Here is a 23,236-nt window from a genome sequence, read left to right on the forward strand (position 1 = left end):
GAAGTCATATCTTTGTTTAATTCTTGCAAGAGAGAATACATCCATCCGCGTCTCCGGCCAAGATCATTCTAACAACTCGAAGTCCGTTTCGCTAATTTAATCATAAGATTTTCACGCCATGCCCCACAGAAGTCTAAACATTCGTAGAGTCTCACAACAACTTTGTACAGTTATCAAAACAATTGTAGGACCTCCGATTCTTCCCAAGCGAGTTTCGATGCGAACCCTTCAGCGAAGAGGGGCTTCCCAAAACAGTCCTTGGTTCCCAAGAGCGCTTGTTGTGAGTCCATCTTCCGAAGCCGTAAACAGTCCTCAGTTCCCAAGAGCACCTGTCCTGAGTCCTCCGAAGCCGAAAACAGTTCGCAGTTCCCAAGAGCAATTGTTGTGAGACCTCTCCATGCCCTGTCCTCTTGATGTGAACCAGTCCTTACTTTAGCAAGGCATGCATTAAAATGGCTTTTATTAATGCCAATAACTCTAACATAAAAGCACAGCGTTCAACACGTATATGTATTGTTTAATATTGTTACACATTCAGGATGAGCATTACTATTCCTAATAAGTAAATATATTGATTAATATAGTAAGCATGTTTATAATAAGGCTTTCTATTCCTAAGTAAGCATTGCAAACACATTTATAATAATCATTATTCCAACATTCCCCCCTATATTATAAATTTGCACATGATCTCCTTAATAAAACTTCCTTTCGGCTTTATTCCATTAATTCATTTTATGGCAAAAAATAGAAATGGGGAGGAAATGTCCGTTTCCGTTGGCTTTAGTTTTACCCGCTCACTGGCACGGCTGGTCTGAAAAGCAAAAAACAAAATCATTTTCGCCCAATTCATCCTCGCAATTACCATGCTCTTGAAATTCACTGCTGTCGTCAGCACGCTTCATTAGTAGGGGATACAATTCATGCAATTTAGAATTTGTAGGCTTTTTTTTCATGAAAAACGACATGGTATAGTAAGGCTTTTTTTCTTAAAAAAACGACAGAGTATAGTAAGGTGTTTATTTCTCAAAAAACGACATAGTATAGTAAGGCTTTTTTTCTTAAAAAACGACATAGTATAGTAAGGCTTTTTTTCGTTAAAAAAAACGACATACTATAGTAAGGCTTTTGTTCTTAAAAAACGACATAGAATAGTAAGGCTTTTTTTTTCATGAAAAACGACATGGTATAGTAAGGCTTTTTTTCTTAAAAAAACGACATAGTATAGTAAGGTGTTTATTTCTCAAAAAACGACATAGTATAGTAAGGCTTTTTTTCTTAAAAAACGACATAGTATAGTAAGGCTTTTTTTCTTAAAAAATGACATAGTATAGTAAGGCTTTTTTTCTTAAAAAATGACATAGTATAGTAAGGCTTTTTTTTTCTAAAAAACAACATAGTATAGTAAGGCTTTTTTTCCTAAAAAATGACATAGTATAGTAAGGCTATTTTTCCTAAAAAACGACATAGTATAGTAAGGCTTTTTTTTTCTAAAAAACGACAGTATAGTAAGGCTTTTTTCCCTAAAAAACAACATAGTATAGTAAGGCTTTTTTGTTTAAAGGCTTTTTTTCCTAAAAAATGACATAGTATAGTAAGGCTATTTTTCCTAAAAAACGACATAGTATAGTAAGGCTTTTTTTTTCTAAAAAACGACAGTATAGTAAGGCTTTTTTCCCTAAAAAACAACATAGTATAGTAAGGCTTTTTTGTTTAAAATATGACATAGTATAGTAAGGCTTTTTTTGTTTAAAAAACGACATAGGGTAGTAAGGCTTTTTTTCTTAAAAGTATACTAAGGCCTTTCCCCTAAAAACAACATAGTATAGTAAGGTTATTTTTTCTAAAATACGACATAGTATAGTATGGCTTTTTTTCTTAAAAAACAACATAATATAGTAAGGTTTTTTGAAGTCCAGTATGCCAAGCGAGCGCCCCTTTTTTTGGTTTCCATTTTTCTCCACGTGCGCTGACACTTTTTTAGCGTCCAAAATGTTTTGCGGCGCGGTCAGAGTTTGGGTTGGGCTTTTTAAAGCCCGTTTGACACCACACAGAACGCACGCTCTTGTTACCTTTTTAGTGTACGGTTGTATTTGGAATGGAAACACTTACTGTATTTCTCAAATAAAACTGCTCTTGATATACTTGAAAAATTGTCTAAAAACATGTTTTTTCTTCTTTTAAAGCAACCTAAATATGATTTGTCGTGTTGGAAGATCTGGAGAGATATTTTAACGGCAAAAACGACCATAGTAAGTAAAGCTTTTTTCTTAAAAAACGACCATGTATAGTAAGGCTTTTTTCTTTAAAAACGACATAGTATAGTAAGGCATTTTGTTTAAAAAACGACCATGTATATATAGTAAGGCTTTTTTCTTTAAAAACAACATAGTATAGTAAGGCATTTTGTTAAAAAAACGACCATGTATATATAGTGAGGCTTTTTGTTTAAAAAACGACATGTATATATAGTAAGGCTTTTTTCTTTAAAAACGACATAGTATAGTAAGGCATTTTGTTAAACGACAGTATATATAGCTAGGCTATTTTTCTTAAAAAACGACATAGTATAGTAAGACTTTTTTTTCTAAAAAAACAACATAGTATAGTAAGGCTTTTTTTCCTAAAAAATGACATAGTATAGTAAGGCTATTTTTCCTAAAAAACGACATAGTATAGTAAGGCTTTTTTTTCTAAAAAACGACAGTATAGTAAGGCTTTTTTCCCTAAAAAACAACATAGTATAGTAAGGCTTTTTTGTTTAAAATATGACATAGTATAGTAAGGCTTTTTTTGTTTAAAAAACGACATAGGGTAGTAAAGCTTTTTTTCTTAAAAAACGACATGGTATAGTAAGGCCTTTTTACTAAAAAAGACATGGTATAGTAAGGCTTTTTTCCCCTAAAAAACGATATAGTATAGTAAGGCTTTTTTTCTTAAAAAACGACATAGTATAGTAAGGCTTTTTTTCTTAAAAAATGACATAGTATAGTAAGGCTTTTTTTCTTAAAAAACGACATAGTATAGTAAGATTTTTTTTTTCTCTAAAAACAACATAGTATAGTAAGGCTTTTTTTCCTAAAAAATGACATAGTATAGTAAGGCTATTTTTCCTAAAAAACGACATAGTATAGTAAGGCTTTTTTTTTCTAAAAAACGACAGTATAGTAAGGCTTTTTTCCCTAAAAAACAACATAGTATAGTAAGGCTTTTTTGTTTAAAATATGACATAGTATAGTAAGGCTTTTTTTGTTTAAAAAACGACATAGGGTAGTAAAGCTTTTTTTCTTAAAAAACGACATGGTATAGTAAGGCCTTTTTACTAAAAAAGACATGGTATAGTAAGGCTTTTTTCCCCTAAAAAACGACATAGTATAGTAAGGCTTTTTTTCTTAAAAAACGACATAGTATAGTAAGGCTTTTTTTCTTAAAAAATGACATAGTATAGTAAGGCTTTTTTTCTTAAAAAACGACATAGTATAGTAAGGCTTTTTTTTTCTAAAAAACAACATAGTATAGTAAGGCTTTTTTTCCTAAAAAATGACATAGTATAGTAAGGCTATTTTTCCTAAAAAACGACATAGTATAGTAAGGCTTTTTTTTTCTAAAAAACGACAGTATAGTAAGGCTTTTTTCCCTAAAAAACAACATAGTATAGTAAGGCTTTTTTGTTTAAAATATGACATAGTATAGTAAGGCTTTTTTTGTTTAAAAAACGACATAGGGTAGTAAAGCTTTTTTTCTTAAAAAACGACATGGTATAGTAAGGCCTTTTTACTAAAAAAGACATGGTATAGTAAGGCTTTTTTCCCCTAAAAAACGACATAGTATAGTAAGGCTTTTTTTCTTAAAAAACGACATAGTATAGTAAGGCTTTTTTTCTTAAAAAATGACATAGTATAGTAAGGCGTTTTTTCTTAAAAAACGACATAGTATAGTAAGGCTTTTTTTTTCTAAAAAACAACATAGTATAGTAAGGCTTTTTTTCCTAAAAAATGACATAGTATAGTAAGGCTATTTTTCCTAAAAAACGACATAGTATAGTAAGGCTTTTTTTTTCTAAAAAACGACAGTATAGTAAGGCTTTTTTCCCTAAAAAACAACATAGTATAGTAAGGCTTTTTTGTTTAAAATATGACATAGTATAGTAAGGCTTTTTTTGTTTAAAAAACGACATAGGGTAGTAAAGCTTTTTTTCTTAAAAAACGACATGGTATAGTAAGGCCTTTTTACTAAAAAAGACATGGTATAGTAAGGCTTTTTTCCCCTAAAAAACGACATAGTATAGTAAGGCTTTTTTTCTTAAAAAACGACATAGTATAGTAAGGCTTTTTTTCTTAAAAAATGACATAGTATAGTAAGGCTTTTTTTCTTAAAAAACGACATAGTATAGTAAGGCTTTTTTTTTCTAAAAAACAACATAGTATAGTAAGGCTTTTTTTCCTAAAAAATGACATAGTATAGTAAGGCTATTTTTCCTAAAAAACGACATAGTATAGTAAGGCTTTTTTTTTTCTAAAAAACGACAGTATAGTAAGGCTTTTTTCCCTAAAAAAACAACATAGTATAGTAAGGCTTTTTTGTTTAAAATATGACATAGTATAGTAAGGCTTTTTTTGTTTAAAAAACGACATAGGGTAGTAAAGCTTTTTTTCTTAAAAAACGACATGGTATAGTAAGGCCTTTTTACTAAAAAAGACATGGTATAGTAAGGCTTTTTTCCCCTAAAAAACGACATAGTATAGTAAGGCTTTTTTTCTTAAAAAACGACATAGTATAGTAAGGCCTTTTTTCTTAAAAAATGACATAGTATAGTAAGGCTTTTTTTCTTAAAAAACGACATAGTATAGTAAGGCTTTTTTTCTAAAAAACAACATAGTATAGTAAGGCTTTTTTTCCTAAAAAATGACATAGTATAGTAAGGCTATTTTTCCTAAAAAACGACATAGTATAGTAAGGCTTTTTTTTTCTAAAAAACGACAGTATAGTAAGGCTTTTTTCCCTAAAAAACAACATAGTATAGTAAGGCTTTTTTGTTTAAAATATGACATAGTATAGTAAGGCTTTTTTTGTTTAAAAAACGACATAGGGTAGTAAAGCTTTTTTTCTTAAAAAACAACATGGTATAGTAAGGCCTTTTTACTAAAAAAAGACATGGTATAGTAAGGCTTTTTCCCCCTAAAAAACGACATAGAATAGTAAGGCTTTTTTTCTTAAAAAACGACATAGTATAGTAAGGCTTTTTTTTTCTAAAAAACAACATAGTATAGTAAGGCTTTTTTTCCTAAAAAATGACATAGTATAGTAAGGCTTTTTTTCCTTAAAAACGACATAGTATAGTAAGGCTTTTTTTTTCTTAAAAAACGACATAGTATATAGTATAGTAAGCCTTTTTTTTCTTTTAAAAAACGACATAGTATAGTAAGGCTTTTTTTCTTTAAAAAACGACATAGTATAGTAAGGCTATTTTGTTTAAAAAACGACATAGCATAGTAAGGCTATTTTGTTTAAAAAACGACATAGTATAGTAAGGCTTTTTTCCCTTAAAAACGACATAGTATAGTAAGGCTTTTTTTCTTAAAAATTGACATAGTATAGTAAGGCTTTTTTTCTTAAAAAAACGACATAGTATAGTAAGGCTTTTTTTCTTAAAAAATGACATAGTATAGTAAGGCTTTTTTTCTTAAAAAACGACATAGTATAGTAAGGCTTTTTTTTTTCTTCTAAAAAACAACATAGTATAGTAAGGCTTTTTTTCCTAAAAAATGACATAGTATAGTAAGGCTATTTTTCCTAAAAAACGACATAGTATAGTAAGGCTTTTTTTTTCTAAAAAACGACAGTATAGTAAGGCTTTTTTCCCTAAAAAACAACATAGTATAGTAAGGCTTTTTTGTTTAAAATATGACATAGTATAGTAAGGCTTTTTTTGTTTAAAAAACGACATAGGGTAGTAAAGCTTTTTTTCTTAAAAAACGACATGGTATAGTAAGGCCTTTTTACTAAAAAAGACATGGTATAGTAAGGCTTTTTTCCCCTAAAAAACGACATAGTATAGTAAGGCTTTTTTTCTTAAAAAATGACATAGTATAGTAAGGCTTTTTTTCTTAAAAAACGACATAGTATAGTAAGGCTTTTTTTCTTAAAAAATGACATAGTATAGTAAGGCTTTTTTTCTTAAAAAACGACATAGTATAGTAAGGCTTTTTTTTTCTAAAAAACAACATAGTATAGTAAGGCTTTTTTTCCTAAAAAATGACATAGTATAGTAAGGCTATTTTTCCTAAAAAACGACATAGTATAGTAAGGCTTTTTTTTTTCTAAAAAACGACAGTATAGTAAGGCTTTTTTCCCTAAAAAACAACATAGTATAGTAAGGCTTTTTTGTTTAAAATATGACATAGTATAGTAAGGCTTTTTTTGTTTAAAAAACGACATAGGGTAGTAAAGCTTTTTTTCTTAAAAAACGACATGGTATAGTAAGGCCTTTTTACTAAAAAAGACATGGTATAGTAAGGCTTTTTTCCCCTAAAAAACGACATAGTATAGTAAGGCTTTTTTTCTTAAAAAACGACATAGTATAGTAAGGCTTTTTTTGTTTAAAAAACGACATAGGGTAGTAAAGCTTTTTTTCTTAAAAAACAACATGGTATAGTAAGGCCTTTTTACTAAAAAAGACATGGTATAGTAAGGCTTTTTTCCCCTAAAAAACGACATAGTATAGTAAGGCTTTTTTTCTTAAAAAACGACATAGTATAGTAAGGCTTTTTTTTCTTAAAAAATGACATAGTATAGTAAGGCTTTTTTTCTTAAAAAACGACATAGTATAGTAAGGCTTTTTTTTTCTAAAAAACAACATAGTATAGTAAGGCTTTTTTTCCTAAAAAATGACATAGTATAGTAAGGCTTTTTTTCCTTAAAAACGACATAGTATAGTAAGGCTTTTTTTTTCTTAAAAAACGACATAGTATATAGTATAGTAAGCCTTTTTTTTCTTTTAAAAAACGACATAGTATAGTAAGGCTTTTTTTCTTTAAAAAACGACATAGTATAGTAAGGCTATTTTGTTTAAAAAACGACATAGCATAGTAAGGCTATTTTGTTTAAAAAACGACATAGTATAGTAAGGCTTTTTTCCCTTAAAAACGACATAGTATAGTAAAGCTTTTTTTCTTAAAAAACGACATGGTATAGTAAGGCCTTTTTACTAAAAAAGACATGGTATAGTAAGGCTTTTTTCCCCTAAAAAACGACATAGTATAGTAAGGCTTTTTTTCTTAAAAAACGACATAGTATAGTAAGGCCTTTTTTCTTAAAAAATGACATAGTATAGTAAGGCTTTTTTTCTTAAAAAACGACATAGTATAGTAAGGCTTTTTTTCTAAAAAACAACATAGTATAGTAAGGCTTTTTTTCCTAAAAAATGACATAGTATAGTAAGGCTATTTTTCCTAAAAAACGACATAGTATAGTAAGGCTTTTTTTTTCTAAAAAACGACAGTATAGTAAGGCTTTTTTCCCTAAAAAACAACATAGTATAGTAAGGCTTTTTTGTTTAAAATATGACATAGTATAGTAAGGCTTTTTTTGTTTAAAAAACGACATAGGGTAGTAAAGCTTTTTTTCTTAAAAAACAACATGGTATAGTAAGGCCGTTTTACTAAAAAAAGACATGGTATAGTAAGGCTTTTTCCCCCTAAAAAACGACATAGAATAGTAAGGCTTTTTTTCTTAAAAAACGACATAGTATAGTAAGGCTTTTTTTCTTAAAAAATGACATAGTATAGTAAGGCTTTTTTTCTTAAAAAACGACATAGAATAGTAAGGCTTTTTTTCTTAAAAAACGACATAGTATAGTAAGGCTTTTTTTCTTAAAAAATGACATAGTATAGTAAAGCTTTTTTTCTTAAAAAACAACATGGTATAGTAAGGCCGTTTTACTAAAAAAAGACATGGTATAGTAAGGCTTTTTCCCCCTAAAAAACGACATAGAATAGTAAGGCTTTTTTTCTTAAAAAACGACATAGTATAGTAAGGCTTTTTTTCTTAAAAAATGACATAGTATAGTAAGGCTTTTTTTCCTAAAAAATGACATAGTATAGTAAGGCTTTTTTTCCTTAAAAACGACATAGTATAGTAAGGCTTTTTTTTTCTTAAAAAACGACATAGTATATAGTATAGTAAGCCTTTTTTTTCTTTTAAAAAACGACATAGTATAGTAAGGCTTTTTTTCTTTAAAAAACGACATAGTATAGTAAGGCTATTTTGTTTAAAAAACGACATAGCATAGTAAGGCTATTTTGTTTAAAAAACGACATAGTATAGTAAGGCTTTTTTCCCTTAAAAACGACATAGTATAGTAAGGCTTTTTTTCTTAAAAATTGACATAGTATAGTAAGGCTTTTTTTCTTAAAAAAACGACATAGTATAGTAAGGCTTTTTTTCTTAAAAAATGACATAGTATAGTAAGGCTTTTTTTCTTAAAAAACGACATAGTATAGTAAGGCTTTTTTTTCTTCTAAAAAACAACATAGTATAGTAAGGCTTTTTTTCCTAAAAAATGACATAGTATAGTAAGGCTATTTTTCCTAAAAAATGACATAGTATAGTAAGGCTTTTTTTTTCTAAAAAACGACAGTATAGTAAGGCTTTTTTCCCTAAAAAACAACATAGTATAGTAAGGCTTTTTTGTTTAAAATATGACATAGTATAGTAAGGCTTTTTTTGTTTAAAAAACGACATAGGGTAGTAAAGCTTTTTTTCTTAAAAAACGACATGGTATAGTAAGGCCTTTTTACTAAAAAAGACATGGTATAGTAAGGCTTTTTTCCCCTAAAAAACGACATAGTATAGTAAGGCTTTTTTTCTTAAAAAACGACATAGTATAGTAAGGCTTTTTTTCTTAAAAAATGACATAGTATAGTAAGGCTTTTTTTCTTAAAAAACGACATAGTATAGTAAGGCTTTTTTTTTTCTAAAAAACAACATAGTATAGTAAGGCTTTTTTTCCTAAAAAATGACATAGTATAGTAAGGCTATTTTTCCTAAAAAACGACGTAGTATAGTAAGGCTTTTTTTTTCTAAAAAACGACAGTATAGTAAGGCTTTTTTCCCTAAAAAACAACATAGTATAGTAAGGCTTTTTTGTTTAAAATATGACATAGTATAGTAAGGCTTTTTTTTCTTAAAAAACGACATGGTATAGTAAGGCCTTTTTACTAAAAAAGACATGGTATAGTAAGGCTTTTTTCCCCTAAAAAACGACATAGTATAGTAAGGCTTTTTTTCTTAAAAAACGACATAGTATAGTAAGGCTTTTTTTGTTTAAAAAACGACATAGGGTAGTAAAGCTTTTTTTCTTAAAAAACAACATGGTATAGTAAGGCCTTTTTACTAAAAAAGACATGGTATAGTAAGGCTTTTTTCCCCTAAAAAACGACATAGTATAGTAAGGCTTTTTTTCTTAAAAAACGACATAGTATAGTAAGGCTTTTTTTCTTAAAAAATGACATAGTATAGTAAGGCTTTTTTTCTTAAAAAACGACATAGTATAGTAAGGCTTTTTTTTTTCTAAAAAACAACATAGTATAGTAAGGCTTTTTTTCCTAAAAAATGACATAGTATAGTAAGGCTTTTTTTCCTTAAAAACGACATAGTATAGTAAGGCTTTTTTTTTCTTAAAAAACGACATAGTATATAGTATAGTAAGCCTTTTTTTTCTTTTAAAAAACGACATAGTATCGTAAGGCTTTTTTTCTTTAAAAAACGACATAGTATAGTAAGGCTATTTTGTTTAAAAAACGACATAGCATAGTAAGGCTATTTTGTTTAAAAAACAACATAGTATAGTAAGGCTTTTTTCCCTTAAAAACGACATAGTATAGTAAGGCTTTTTTTTCTTAAAAAACGACATAGTATATAGTATAGTAAGCCTTTTTTTTTCTTTTAAAAAACGACATAGTATAGTAAGGCTTTTTTTCTTTAAAAATGGCATAGTATAGTAAGGCTTTTTTTCTTAAAAATTGACATAGTATAGTAAGGCTTTTTTTCTTAAAAAAACGACATAGTATAGTAAGGCTTTTTTTCTTAAAAAATGACATAGTATAGTAAGGCTTTTTTTCTTAAAAAACGACATAGTATAGTAAGGCTTTTTTTTTCTAAAAAACAACATAGTATAGTAAGGCTTTTTTTCCTAAAAAATGACATAGTATAGTAAGGCTATTTTTCCTAAAAAACGACATAGTATAGTAAGGCTTTTTTTTTCTAAAAAACGACAGTATAGTAAGGCTTTTTTCCCTAAAAAACAACATAGTATAGTAAGGCTTTTTTGTTTAAAATATGACATAGTATAGTAAGGCTTTTTTTGTTTAAAAAACGACATAGGGTAGTAAAGCTTTTTTTCTTAAAAAACGACATGGTATAGTAAGGCTTTTTTTTTCTAAAAAACGACAGTATAGTAAGGCTTTTTTCCCTAAAAAACAACATAGTATAGTAAGGCTTTTTTGTTTAAAATATGACATAGTATAGTAAGGCTTTTTTTGTTTAAAAAACGACATAGGGTAGTAAAGCTTTTTTTCTTAAAAAAACGACATGGTATAGTAAGGCCTTTTTACTAAAAAAGACATGGTATAGTAAGGCTTTTTTCCCCTAAAAAACGACATAGTATAGTAAGGCTTTTTTTCTTAAAAAACGACATAGTATAGTAAGGCTTTTTTTCTTAAAAAATGACATAGTATAGTAAGGCTTTTTTTCTTAAAAAACGACATAGTATAGTAAGGCTTTTTTTTTCTAAAAAACAACATAGTATAGTAAGGCTTTTTTTTCCTAAAAAATGACATAGTATAGTAAGGCTATTTTTCCTAAAAAACGACATAGTATAGTAAGGCTTTTTTTTTCTAAAAAACGACAGTATAGTAAGGCTTTTTTCCCTAAAAAACAACATAGTATAGTAAGGCTTTTTTGTTTAAAATATGACATAGTATAGTAAGGCTTTTTTTGTTTAAAAAACGACATAGGGTAGTAAAGCTTTTTTTCTTAAAAAACGACATGGTATAGTAAGGCCTTTTTACTAAAAAAGACATGGTATAGTAAGGCTTTTTTCCCCTAAAAAACGACATAGTATAGTAAGGCTTTTTTTCTTAAAAAACGACACAGTATAGTAAGGCTTTTTTTCTTAAAAAATGACATAGTATAGTAAGGCTTTTTTTCTTAAAAAACGACATAGTATAGTAAGGCTTTTTTTTTCTAAAAAAACAACATAGTATAGTAAGGCTTTTTTTCCTAAAAAATGACATAGTATAGTAAGGCTATTTTTCCTAAAAAAACGACATAGTATAGTAAGGCTTTTTTTTTCTAAAAAACGACAGTATAGTAAGGCTTTTTCCCCTAAAAAACAACATAGTATAGTAAGGCTTTTTTGTTTAAAATATGACATAGTATAGTAAGGCTTTTTTTGTTTGAAAAACGACATAGGGTAGTAAAGCTTTTTTTCTTAAAAAACGACATGGTATAGTAAGGCCTTTTTACTAAAAAAGACATGGTATAGTAAGGCTTTTTTCCCCTAAAAAACGACATAGTTTAGTAAGGCTTTTTTTCTTAAAAAACGACATAGTATAGTAAGGCTTTTTTTCTTAAAAAATGACATAGTATAGTAAGGCTTTTTTTCTTAAAAAACGACATAGTATAGTAAGGCTTTTTTTTTCTAAAAAACAACATAGTATAGTAAGGCTTTTTTTCCTAAAAAATGACATAGTATAGTAAGGCTTTTTTTCCTTAAAAACGACATAGTATAGTAAGGCTTTTTTTTTTCTTAAAAAACGACATAGTATATAGTATAGTAAGCCTTTTTTTTCTTTTAAAAAACGACATAGTATAGTAAGGCTTTTTTTCTTTAAAAAACGACATAGTATAGTAAGGCTATTTTGTTTAAAAAACGACATAGCATAGTAAGGCTATTTTGTTTAGAAAACGACATAGTATAGTAAGGCTTTTTTCCCTTAAAAACGACATAGTATAGTAAGGCTTTTTTTTCTTAAAAAACGACATAGTATATAGTATAGTAAGCCTTTTTTTTTTCTTTTAAAAAACGACATAGTATAGTAAGGCTTTTTTTCTTTAAAAATGGCATAGTATAGTAAGGCTTTTTTTCTTAAAAATTGACATAGTATAGTAAGGCTTTTTTTCTTAAAAAAACGACATAGTATAGTAAGGCTTTTTTTCTTAAAAAATGACATAGTATAGTAAGGCTTTTTTTCTTAAAAAACGACATAGTATAGTAAGGCTTTTTTTTTCTAAAAAACAACATAGTATAGTAAGGCTTTTTTTCCTAAAAAATGACATAGTATAGTAAGGCTATTTTTCCTAAAAAACGACATAGTATAGTAAGGCTTTTTTTTTCTAAAAAACGACAGTATAGTAAGGCTTTTTTCCCTAAAAAACAACATAGTATAGTAAGGCTTTTTTGTTTAAAATATGACATAGTATAGTAAGGCTTTTTTGTTTAAAAAACGACATAGGGTAGTAAAGCTTTTTTTCTTAAAAAACGACATGGTATAGTAAGGCCTTTTTACTAAAAAAGACATGGTATAGTAAGGCTTTTTTCCCCTAAAAAACGACATAGTATAGTAAGGCTTTTTTTCTTAAAAAACGACATAGTATAGTAAGGCTTTTTTTCTTAAAAAATGACATAGTATAGTAAGGCTTTTTTTCTTAAAAAACGACATAGTATAGTAAGGCTTTTTTTTTCTAAAAAACAACATAGTATAGTAAGGCTTTTTTTCCTAAAAAATGACATAGTATAGTAAGGCTATTTTTCCTAAAAAACGACATAGTATAGTAAGGCTTTTTTTTTCTAAAAAACGACAGTATAGTAAGGCTTTTTTCCCTAAAAAACAACATAGTATAGTAAGGCTTTTTTGTTTAAAATATGACATAGTATAGTAAGGCTTTTTTTGTTTAAAAAACGACATAGGGTAGTAAAGCTTTTTTTCTTAAAAAACGACATGGTATAGTAAGGCTTTTTTTTTCTAAAAAACGACAGTATAGTAAGGCTTTTTTCCCTAAAAAACAACATAGTATAGTAAGGCTTTTTTTCTTAAAAAATGACATAGTATAGTAAGGCTTTTTTTCTTAAAAAACGACATAGTATAGTAAGGCTTTTTTTTTCTAAAAAACAACATAGTATAGTAAGGCTTTTTTTTCCTAAAAAATGACATAGTATAGTAAGGCTATTTTTCCTAAAAAACGACATAGTATAGTAAGGCTTTTTTTTTCTAAAAAACGACAGTATAGTAAGGCTTTTTTCCCTAAAAAACAACATAGTATAGTAAGGCTTTTTTGTTTAAAATATGACATAGTATAGTAAGGCTTTTTTTGTTTAAAAAACGACATAGGGTAGTAAAGCTTTTTTTCTTAAAAAACGACATGGTATAGTAAGGCCTTTTTACTAAAAAAGACATGGTATAGTAAGGCTTTTTTCCCCTAAAAAACGACATAGTATAGTAAGGCTTTTTTTCTTAAAAAACGACACAGTATAGTAAGGCTTTTTTTCTTAAAAAATGACATAGTATAGTAAGGCTTTTTTTCTTAAAAAACGACATAGTATAGTAAGGCTTTTTTTTTTCTAAAAAAACAACATAGTATAGTAAGGCTTTTTTTCCTAAAAAATGACATAGTATAGTAAGGCTATTTTTCCTAAAAAAACGACATAGTATAGTAAGGCTTTTTTTTTTCTAAAAAACGACAGTATAGTAAGGCTTTTTTCCCTAAAAAACAACATAGTATAGTAAGGCTTTTTTGTTTAAAATATGACATAGTATAGAAAGGCTTTTTTTGTTTAAAAAACGACATAGGGTAGTAAAGCTTTTTTTCTTAAAAAACGACATGGTATAGTAAGGCCTTTTTACTAAAAAAGACATGGTATAGTAAGGCTTTTTTCCCCTAAAAAACGACATAGTATAGTAAGGCTTTTTTTCTTAAAAAACGACATAGTATAGTAAGGCTTTTTTTCTTAAAAAATGACATAGTATAGTAAGGCTTTTTTTTCTTAAAAAACGACATAGTATAGTAAGGCTTTTTTTTCTAAAAAACAACATAGTATAGTAAGGCTTTTTTTCCTAAAAAATGACATAGTATAGTAAGGCTATTTTTCCTAAAAAACGACATAGTATAGTAAGGCTTTTTTTTTCTAAAAAACGACAGTATAGTAAGGCTTTTTTCCCTAAAAAACAACATAGTATAGTAAGGCTTTTTTGTTTAAAATATGACATAGTATAGTAAGGCTTTTTTTGTTTAAAAAACGACATAGGGTAGTAAAGCTTTTTTTCTTAAAAAACGACATGGTATAGTAAGGCCTTTTTACTAAAAAAGACATGGTATAGTAAGGCTTTTTTCCCCTAAAAAACGACATAGTATAGTAAGGCTTTTTTTCTTAAAAAACGACATAGTATAGTAAGGCTTTTTTTCTTAAAAAATGACATAGTATAGTAAGGCTTTTTTTCTTAAAAAACGACATAGTATAGTAAGGCTTTTTTTTCTTCTAAAAAACAACATAGTATAGTAAGGCTTTTTTCCCTAAAAAACAACATAGTATAGTAAGGCTTTTTTTGTTTAAAAAACGACATAGGGTAGTAAAGCTTTTTTTCTTAAAAAACGACATGGTATAGTAAGGCCTTTTTACTAAAAAAGACATGGTATAGTAAGGCTTTTTTCCCCTAAAAAACGACATAGTATAGTAAGGCTTTTTTTCTTAAAAAACGACATAGTATAGTAAGGCTTTTTTTCTTAAAAAATGACATAGTATAGTAAGGCTTTTTTTCTTAAAAAACGACATAGTATAGTAAGGCTTTTTTTTTCTAAAAAACAACATAGTATAGTAAGGCTTTTTTTCCTAAAAAATGACATAGTATAGTAAGGCTATTTTTCCTAAAAAACGACATAGTATAGTAAGGCTTTTTTTTTCTTCTAAAAAACGACAGTATAGTAAGGCTTTTTTCCCTAAAAAACAACATAGTATAGTAAGGCTTTTTGGTTTAAAATATGACATAGTATAGTAAGGCTTTTTTTGTTTAAAAAACGACATAGGGTAGTAAAGCTTTTTTTCTTAAAAAACGACATGGTATAGTAAGGCCTTTTTACTAAAAAAGACATGGTATAGTAAGGCTTTTTTCCCCTAAAAAACGACATAGTATAGTAAGGCTTTTTTTCTTAAAAAACGACAGTATAGTAAGGCTTTTTTTCTTAAAAAATGACATAGTATAGTAAGGCTTTTTTTCTTAAAAAACGACATAGTATAGTAAGGCTTTTTTTTTCTAAAAAACAACATAGTATAGTAAGGCTTTTTTTCCTAAAAAATGACATAGTATAGTAAGGCTATTTTTCCTAAAAAACGACATAGTATAGTAAGGCTTTTTTTTCTAAAAAAACGACAGTATAGTAAGGCTTTTTTCCCTAAAAAACAACATAGTATAGTAAGGCTTTTTTGTTTAAAATATGACATAGTATAGTAAGGCTTTTTTTGTTTAAAAAACGACATAGGGTAGTAAAGCTTTTTTTCTTAAAAAACGACATGGTATAGTAAGGCCTTTTTACTAAAAAAGACATGGTATAGTAAGGCTTTTTTCCCCTAAAAAACGACATAGTATAGTAAGGCTTTTTTTCTTAAAAAACGACATAGTATAGTAAGGCTTTTTTTCTTAAAAAATGACATAGTATAGTAAGGCTTTTTTTCTTAAAAAACGACATGGTATAGTAAGGCCTTTTTACCAAAAAAGACATGGTATAGTAAGGCTTTTTTCCCCTAAAAAACGACATAGTATAGTAAGGCTTTTTTTCTTAAAAAACGACATAGTATAGTAAGGCTTTTTTTCTTAAAAAATGACATAGTATAGTAAGGCTTTTTTTCTTAAAAAACGACATAGTATAGTAAGGCTTTTTTTTTTCTAAAAAACAACATAGTATAGTAAGGCTTTTTTTCCTAAAAAATGACATAGTATAGTAAGGCTATTTTTCCTAAAAAACGACATAGTATAGTAAGGCTTTTTTTTCTAAAAAACGACAGTATAGTAAGGCTTTTTTCCCTAAAAAACAACATAGTATAGTAAGGCTTTTTTCCCTAAAAAACAACATAGTATAGTAAGGCTTTTTTTGTTTAAAAAACGACATAGGGTAGTAAAGCTTTTTTTCTTAAAAAACGACATGGTATAGTAAGGCCTTTTTACTAAAAAAGACATGGTATAGTAAGGCTTTTTCCCCCTAAAAAACGACATAGTATAGTAAGGCTTTTTTTCTTAAAAAACGACATAGTATAGTAAGGCTTTTTTTCTTAAAAAATGACATAGTATAGTAAGGCTTTTTTTCTTAAAAAACGACATAGTATAGTAAGGCTTTTTTTTTCTAAAAAACAACATAGTATAGTAAGGCTTTTTTTCCTAAAAAATGACATAGTATAGTAAGGCTATTTTTCCTAAAAAACGACATAGTATAGTAAGGCTTTTTTTTTTCTAAAAAACGACAGTATAGTAAGGCTTTTTTCCCTAAAAAACAACATAGTATAGTAAGGCTTTTTTGTTTAAAATATGACATAGTATAGTAAGGCTTTTTTTGTTTAAAAAACGACATAGGGTAGTAAAGCTTTTTTTCTTAAAAAACGACATGGTATAGTAAGGCCTTTTTACTAAAAAAGACATGGTATAGTAAGGCTTTTTTCCCCTAAAAAACGACATTGTATAGTAAGGCTTTTTTTCTTAAATAACGACATAGTATAGTAAGGCTTTTTTTCTTAAAAAATGACATAGTATAGTAAGGCTTTTTTTCTTAAAAAACGACATAGTATAGTAAGGCTTTTTTTTTCTAAAAAACAACATAGTATAGTAAGGCTTTTTTTCCTAAAAAATGACATAGTATAGTAAGGCTATTTTTCCTAAAAAACGACATAATATATTAAGGCTTTTTTTTCTAAAAAACGACAGTATAGTAAGGCTTTTTTCCCTAAAAAACAACATACTATAGTAAGGCTTTTTTGTTTAAAATATGACATAGTATAGTAAGGCTTTTTTTGTTTCAAAAACGACATAGGGTAGTAAAGCTTTTTTTCTTAAAAAACGACATGGTATAGTAAGGCCTTTTTACTAAAAAAGACATGGTATAGTAAGGCTTTTTTCCCCTAAAAAACGACATAGTATAGTAAGGCTTTTTTTCTTAAAAAACGACATAGTATAGTAAGGCTTTTTTTCTTAAAAAATGACATAGTATAGTAAGGCTTTTCTTCTTAAAAAACGACATAGTATAGTAAGGCTTTTTTTTTCTAAAAAACAACATAGTATAGTAAGGCTTTTTTTCCTAAAAAATGACATAGTATAGTAAGGCTATTTTTCCTAAAAAACGACATAGTATAGTAAGGCTTTTTTTTTCTAAAAAACGACAGTATAGTAAGGCTTTTTTCCCTAAAAAACAACATAGTATAGTAAGGCTTTTTTGTTTAAAATATGACATAGTATAGTAAGGCTTTTTTTGTTTAAAAAACGACATAGGGTAGTAAAGCTTTTTTTCTTAAAAAACGACATGGTATAGTAAGGCCTTTTTACTAAAAAAGACATGGTATAGTAAGGCTTTTTTCCCCTAAAAAACGACATAGTATAGTAAGACTTTTTTTCTTAAAAAACGACATAGTATAGTAAGGCTTTTTTTCTTAAAAAATGACATAGTATAGTAAGGCTTTTTTTCTTAAAAAACGACATAGTATAGTAAGGCTTTTTTTTTCTAAAAAACAACATAGTATAGTAAGGCTTTTTTTCCTAAAAAATGACATAGTATAGTAAGGCTATTTTTCCTAAAAAACGACATAGTATAGTAAGGCTTTTTTTTTCTAAAAAAACGACAGTATAGTAAGGCTTTTTTCCCTAAAAAACAACATAGTATAGTACGGCTTTTTTGTTTAAAATATGACATAGTATAGTAAGGCTTTTTTTGTTTAAAAAACGACATAGGGTAGTAAAGCTTTTTTTCTTAAAAAACGACATGGTATAGTAAGGCCTTTTTACTAAAAAAGACATGGTATAGTAAGGCTTTTTTCCCCTAAAAAACGACATAGTATAGTAAGGCTTTTTTTCTTAAAAAACGACATAGTATAGTAAGGCTTTTTTTCTTAAAAAATGACATAGTATAGTAAGGCTTTTTTTCTTAAAAAACGACATAGTATAGTAAGGCTTTTTTTTCTAAAAAACAACATAGTATAGTAAGGCTTTTTTTCCTAAAAAATGACATAGTATAGTAAGGCTTTTTTTCCTTAAAAACGACATAGTATAGTAAGGCTTTTTTTTTCTTAAAAAACGACATAGTATATAGTATAGTAAGCCTTTTTTTTTCTTTTAAAAAACGACATAGTATAGTAAGGCTTTTTTTCTTTAAAAAACGACATAGTATAGTAAGGCTATTTTGTTTAAAAAACGACATAGTATAGTAAGGCTTTTTTTCTTTAAAAAACGACATAGTATAGTAAGGCTATTTTGTTTAAAAAACGACATAGTATAGTAAGGCTTTTTTCCCTTAAAAACGACATAGTATAGTAAGGCTTTTTTTTTCTTAAAAAACGACATAGTATATAGTATAGTAAGCCTTTTTTTTTTCTTTTAAAAAACGACATAGTATAGTAAGGCTTTTTTTCTTTAAAAATGGCATAGTATAGTAAGGCTTTATTTCTTAAAAAACGACATAGTATATATAGTAAGGCTTTTTTCCTAAAAAACGACATGGTCTAGTAAGGCTTTTTTTCTTTAAAAAATGACATAGTAAAGTAAGGCTATTTTTAAAAAAAATGACCACGTATAGTAAGGCTATTATAGTAAAAAAAATAAACATACCATATAGTTCGTCAATCAATCTTTTTCTGTCCTGCTTTTCTCAGCTGACGTCGGGCTCAAGGCAGTCGACACCAGAGACAGGTCATTTGTCAGCCGTAGGACATACAGAATGAAAACAACCAGCAACTATCACAATCCTGGCCGTACCTGCCCACAACAAAGTCAGGTGAGTGAACCTCTACACCAACAGGCGTCGTAAATTTGTTATTTTGTTAAAAAAGACCATGTTTAGTAAGGTGTTTTAGTTTTAAAAAGAGATCTATTGTAAGGCTTTTATTTGTTAAAAAGACAATGTATAGCAATGCTATTTTGGTAAAAAAAATATAACCATCTATAGTAAGGCTTTTGTAAAAAAAAAACAGTAAGGCTAGTTTGCAAAACTACACAGTCATTTTTGGAAAATAGCTTTACTATATTCAGGTACTTTTTTAATGAAAAAAGCTTTACCAATCATCGTTGTCTTTAAAATTACCCTTACTATACATGGTTGTTTTTAAGCAAAAAAAGTCTATAAGGTAAATTCTAGTAAATGTAAAACAAATTAGCCCTTTTTAAAAATTACACATTGCTGCATGATGTAATGAATTTACCTTTTAATCCACGTGAAAATGTACAAAGAAGAAGAACAAAACAAAAGTGGAATTTTCACAATATGTATACAAATCCAAGTGAATAGAACAACACACCCTGAGTCATTTGCGTTAACAGTTGCGATTAAGTTAAGTCATGTGGCGTTCTAAGCGCTTGCCGTTTTGGATCTTCCCTCAGCATCTACGATTGGCTGTACGAGTTGCTCTGGTTGCCGTTGGAACTCTGATCGTTCTCGCTGCGGGGGGTGAAAAAAAGAAAAAGATAAGGTAAGCCTGGATTTCTATTTTGCTCCTCGTTATTTTTCTCCTGACGATGTACAATACCTGTTAGGTGGAGGTTTCGGCTTGGGCATCTTGTTGAGCACAGCGGCGATCTCCTTGCGGTCATCAAAGTTCTTCCACTGGTCGTACAGCTTGAGGATGACGCGGATGATCTCCAGAATCTGACAACGGTGACAAAGAAGACATTCAAGCATCACGCCCACAACAAAGTCAGGTGAGTGAACGTCACGACATTCTGATGATTTGATTCAGGTGTGTCAGTGGAGGAAGACATGGAAAACAGACTGGATGGGGACCTTCCATTCTCTACAGGGCGTGTGTGTGGTGTGGTGTGTGTGATGTGTGTGGTGTGTGTGTGAGTGGTGTGTGGGTGTGTGAGTGGTGTGTGTGTGTGTGGTGTGTGTGTGTGTGTGTGGTGTGTGTGTGGTGTGTGTGTGTGTGGGTGTGTGTGGGTGTGTGTGGGTGTGTGTGGGTGTGTGTGGGTGTGTGTGTGTGTGTGGTGTGTGTGTGAGTGTGTGTGGTGTGTGGGGTACACACACCCCACACCACCCACACGCCACACACACCACCCACCCACACGCCACACACACCATCCCACCCACACCAAACACACACCCCACACCACCCATACACACCACCCACACCAACCACACCAACCACACGCCACACACACACACACCACCCACACACACGCCACACACACACACGCCACACACACCAAACACACACCCCACACCAAACACACACACACGCCACACCGCGCACACACACCCACACACCACACACTACCCCCACACCCCCCCCCCCCACCCACACCCCACACCACACAAACCACACCCACACACCACACCCACACACCACCCACACACATGCCACCCACCCACCCACCACACACACACGCCACACACGCCACACACACCACCCACACACACCCACACGCCACACACCCACACACACCACACACACACACCACACCCACACACACACACCACCCACACATACGCCACACACACGCCACCCACCCACACACACCCACACGCCACACACACCCACACGCCACACACACCACACACACCACACACACCTTACCTTGTCCATGTCTACAGAGAGCTCGGCAAACCACTGTCTGGCATCCTTCTGCTGCACCACGCAAGCCACGTGCAGGCATGCTGTCGTCAAGGTGAACAACAACAAGGTCAATGTGGCCGGCGGGTGATAACGAGGTGCAAAACATACCTAAAGCGATCATGAATGGAGGGTAGAGCAGACAAAGGTCGGTTCTATATGTGTCGTTGACAATGCGCCTGGAGGAAAACAAAAGCCACAAATGAGGACAAGAACGGAACGTTGAAGGTTCGCCCGTAAAGGATGAGCCACCCACCAGGCCAACGGCAGCAGCATATCTTCTTGACCCATATCCTGCACGTACTGAAGTAGTGGGCGATATGGATGGTACACAATCAGGCAGCAATCCTATAAAAAAAAAGGACAAAACACAGTCTTTTAATCCCTTGGACAAGCCAGTTGAATATTTCATTAACTCACCATTAACTCCAGCAAGTAGAACTCACACTCGAGAATCTGGAAAGAAAATTTCAACCATGAGCTGAACACTTGGGGACAAAAAAATAAAATGTGATTAATAAAGCCAAGTTTACATTACTTATTGTGTGAAGTTTATTGTACATGTCAAACATTTATGCATTATTGTCAACACTAGTCTACCAAAATTCATTTTAAGAGTTGCAAATGATTTTTAACAAATTAAAGCCCAAAATATAAAAATGTGCTGTTTGATGTTATTTGTGGGGACGGCGGCCACGCAATGGCGCCAATGTGTGACGACTTACGTGATTCATCCTATACGGGAACTCCTTCGGGAAGGCGTAGGAGAATCTTGTCTTCACTAGTTGGAGAAGCAATTGCAGAATATCTCATTAAGCATGAGACTAATTAGCGGAAGACGTGGTGACTTACACACAGATGTTGCGGCAGAGATTAGCCTGGTGTTGGAAACCACTCCAAATTCCTAGGGGAAAATAAAAAGTCAATCTGATGATGCAAGTTATCAAAAAAATGCGTGCACCTACCTCCACTTTCGACGCCAAGAAAACACAAGTAGGCGCCATTAGAACAGGGTCGATGCTTTTTAGAGAATATCTGAAAATGGCATGTCAATTTCACACACGATGGATGATAGCTGACAATTAGGCCGAGGTTCACCTTGCATAGAAGCGTTTGAAGTAGACGGTCGCCGTGGCGATGACCTGTTGCCTCAGTTTCAAATGTTCTCCCAAAGCCTGAATGACTAAAAAAAGACCACACAAACGGTTTCATACCACAGTGATTCCATCAAAGTGTCCATCTTAATGACTTGTGGTGAATACCATTGGCAAAAAAGATCTGCAGCTTCCAGTATTCCTCCTCTGAGAGCAGCTTGAGGTCTTTCTGGCGTTCCTTGGTCAGGTCCTGCTTGTCCAGCACCCACTGCAGACTTGGGGGAGAAAAAGAGACATTGATCAAAATTTCAGTGCCATTGACGGCGATGGGCGTTCAAAACCGTTTGGACTGAGGGCTAGTAATGATGATCATTAAATGGATTCGTTGATTTCTGCCAATGGTGCAATAATGCCAAATAAAAACAAACCGAACTTGAATTTGTTTCGATACTCGGATGCTACGAAACCGACGCTAATAATGAAAATAGTATACATTTTCATTTGAAAAAAGAAAACGCATGTTTGTAAATAAAAAAGGAGGATTTCGCCTTAGCTTTAATTGGCGTTGTCGGGTGGATATAATTCTGATTGCAGTCGTTCGAAGCATATTTGACAAATTAAGCTACAATCATCAACACTTGGCAGCTATTTTCCCTATTACTAAGCGAAAACGATTGTCCGAAAAAACGAGAAACCGATTAAAATAGTCGTCGCCGCTGAAAAACTAGCAAACATTTAAGATAGCATTTGTTATGATTTGAATTCATTAGGGGCGGGACCAACGAATGTTAAGGCTATGCTAAAGAAAATAGACGGCGGATCCGGCGATAAAATCATTTCGATTCCATCACCTAGTTGCAAACTTACTAGTGAGAACTTTGCCAAAAGTTTCCAGCCATTGCAGACGAGATGAGGTAGAAGAGGACACCTCAAATGGACGCTGTTTTCCTGCTGACAGAAAGCACCAGAGACAGATGAGCAACACGATAATCTTACCGGAGGAAACAAGGAGGAAAATACCGGTTCCGCTTCAGGGGCGGCCAAGCCGTTCCGTTCCGTTCCGTTCCTGCTGAAACAAGAAGCACCCTGACTGCAATCCACCGATTGCACGTCTGACATACCCCACAGCGGCCCCCCAGGACTGGATTGCCCACCTCTGTCTTATTGGTTGAATATTACCTTGGGTGTGGAATATTTTCACAATAAAAGCAGGCAACTCATCAAATTGTGTAGCATGATGATTGTAATACGTACTGTTTTAAAACAGTACGTATTACAATCATCATGT

At 30.8% G+C, this 23,236-nt stretch overlaps 1 protein-coding gene and 1 long non-coding RNA gene across 5 annotated transcripts in view; one reads left to right on the plus strand and one right to left on the minus strand.

Annotated features, from left to right (window-relative positions):
• The window catches only part of LOC144064568 (uncharacterized), a 60,045-nt gene extending 41,094 nt beyond the window's left edge, over positions 1-18,951 (plus strand). The window contains exon 7 of the long non-coding RNA XR_013296826.1: positions 18,902-18,951. This is a non-coding gene — a long non-coding RNA (uncharacterized LOC144064568). The remainder of the gene's footprint in view (positions 1-18,901) is intronic.
• On the minus strand, positions 1-23,071 carry ccnc (cyclin C). 4 transcript variants are annotated; one of them, XR_013296825.1, is made up of 14 exons: positions 22,816-22,958; positions 22,117-22,223; positions 21,953-22,037; positions 21,820-21,889; positions 21,707-21,758; positions 21,580-21,635; positions 21,275-21,310; positions 21,111-21,202; positions 20,966-21,033; positions 20,819-20,898; positions 19,772-19,890; positions 19,544-19,683; positions 18,858-19,004; positions 1-814 (listed from the first exon to the last, which is right to left on the minus strand). XR_013296825.1 is itself a non-coding variant. In XM_077587212.1 (13 exons), the coding sequence occupies exons 2-13, from the start codon at positions 22,845-22,847 to the stop codon at positions 19,629-19,631; spliced, it is 852 nt and encodes a 283-aa protein (XP_077443338.1). In that variant the 5' UTR covers positions 22,848-22,899; positions 22,969-23,071; the 3' UTR covers positions 19,436-19,628. The 4 variants fall into 4 exon arrangements, 2 of the variants coding, with proteins under 2 accessions (XP_077443338.1, XP_077443339.1); XR_013296824.1 differs by having other exon boundaries at positions 19,448-19,683; XM_077587212.1 differs by lacking the exons at positions 1-814; positions 18,858-19,004 and adding an exon at positions 22,969-23,071 and having other exon boundaries at positions 19,436-19,683; positions 22,816-22,899.
• Between the last annotated feature and the right edge of the window lie 165 nt (positions 23,072-23,236).

Source organism: Stigmatopora argus, chromosome 19, assembly GCF_051989625.1.
Source record: "Stigmatopora argus isolate UIUO_Sarg chromosome 19, RoL_Sarg_1.0, whole genome shotgun sequence".
NCBI lineage: Eukaryota > Metazoa > Chordata > Actinopteri > Syngnathiformes > Syngnathidae > Stigmatopora > Stigmatopora argus.

Coding starts and splice junctions, on each gene's coding strand:
- ccnc (XM_077587212.1), bottom strand. CDS start 22,847: ATGGCTGGAAACTTTTGGCAAAGTTCTCACTA. Junction 22,224..22,815: donor TTTTGGCAAAGTTCTCACTA/GTAAGTTTGCAA, acceptor TTCTCCCCCAAG/TCTGCAGTGGGTGCTGGACA. Junction 21,890..21,952: donor TTCAAACGCTTCTATGCAAG/GTGAACCTCGGC, acceptor TGCCATTTTCAG/ATATTCTCTAAAAAGCATCG.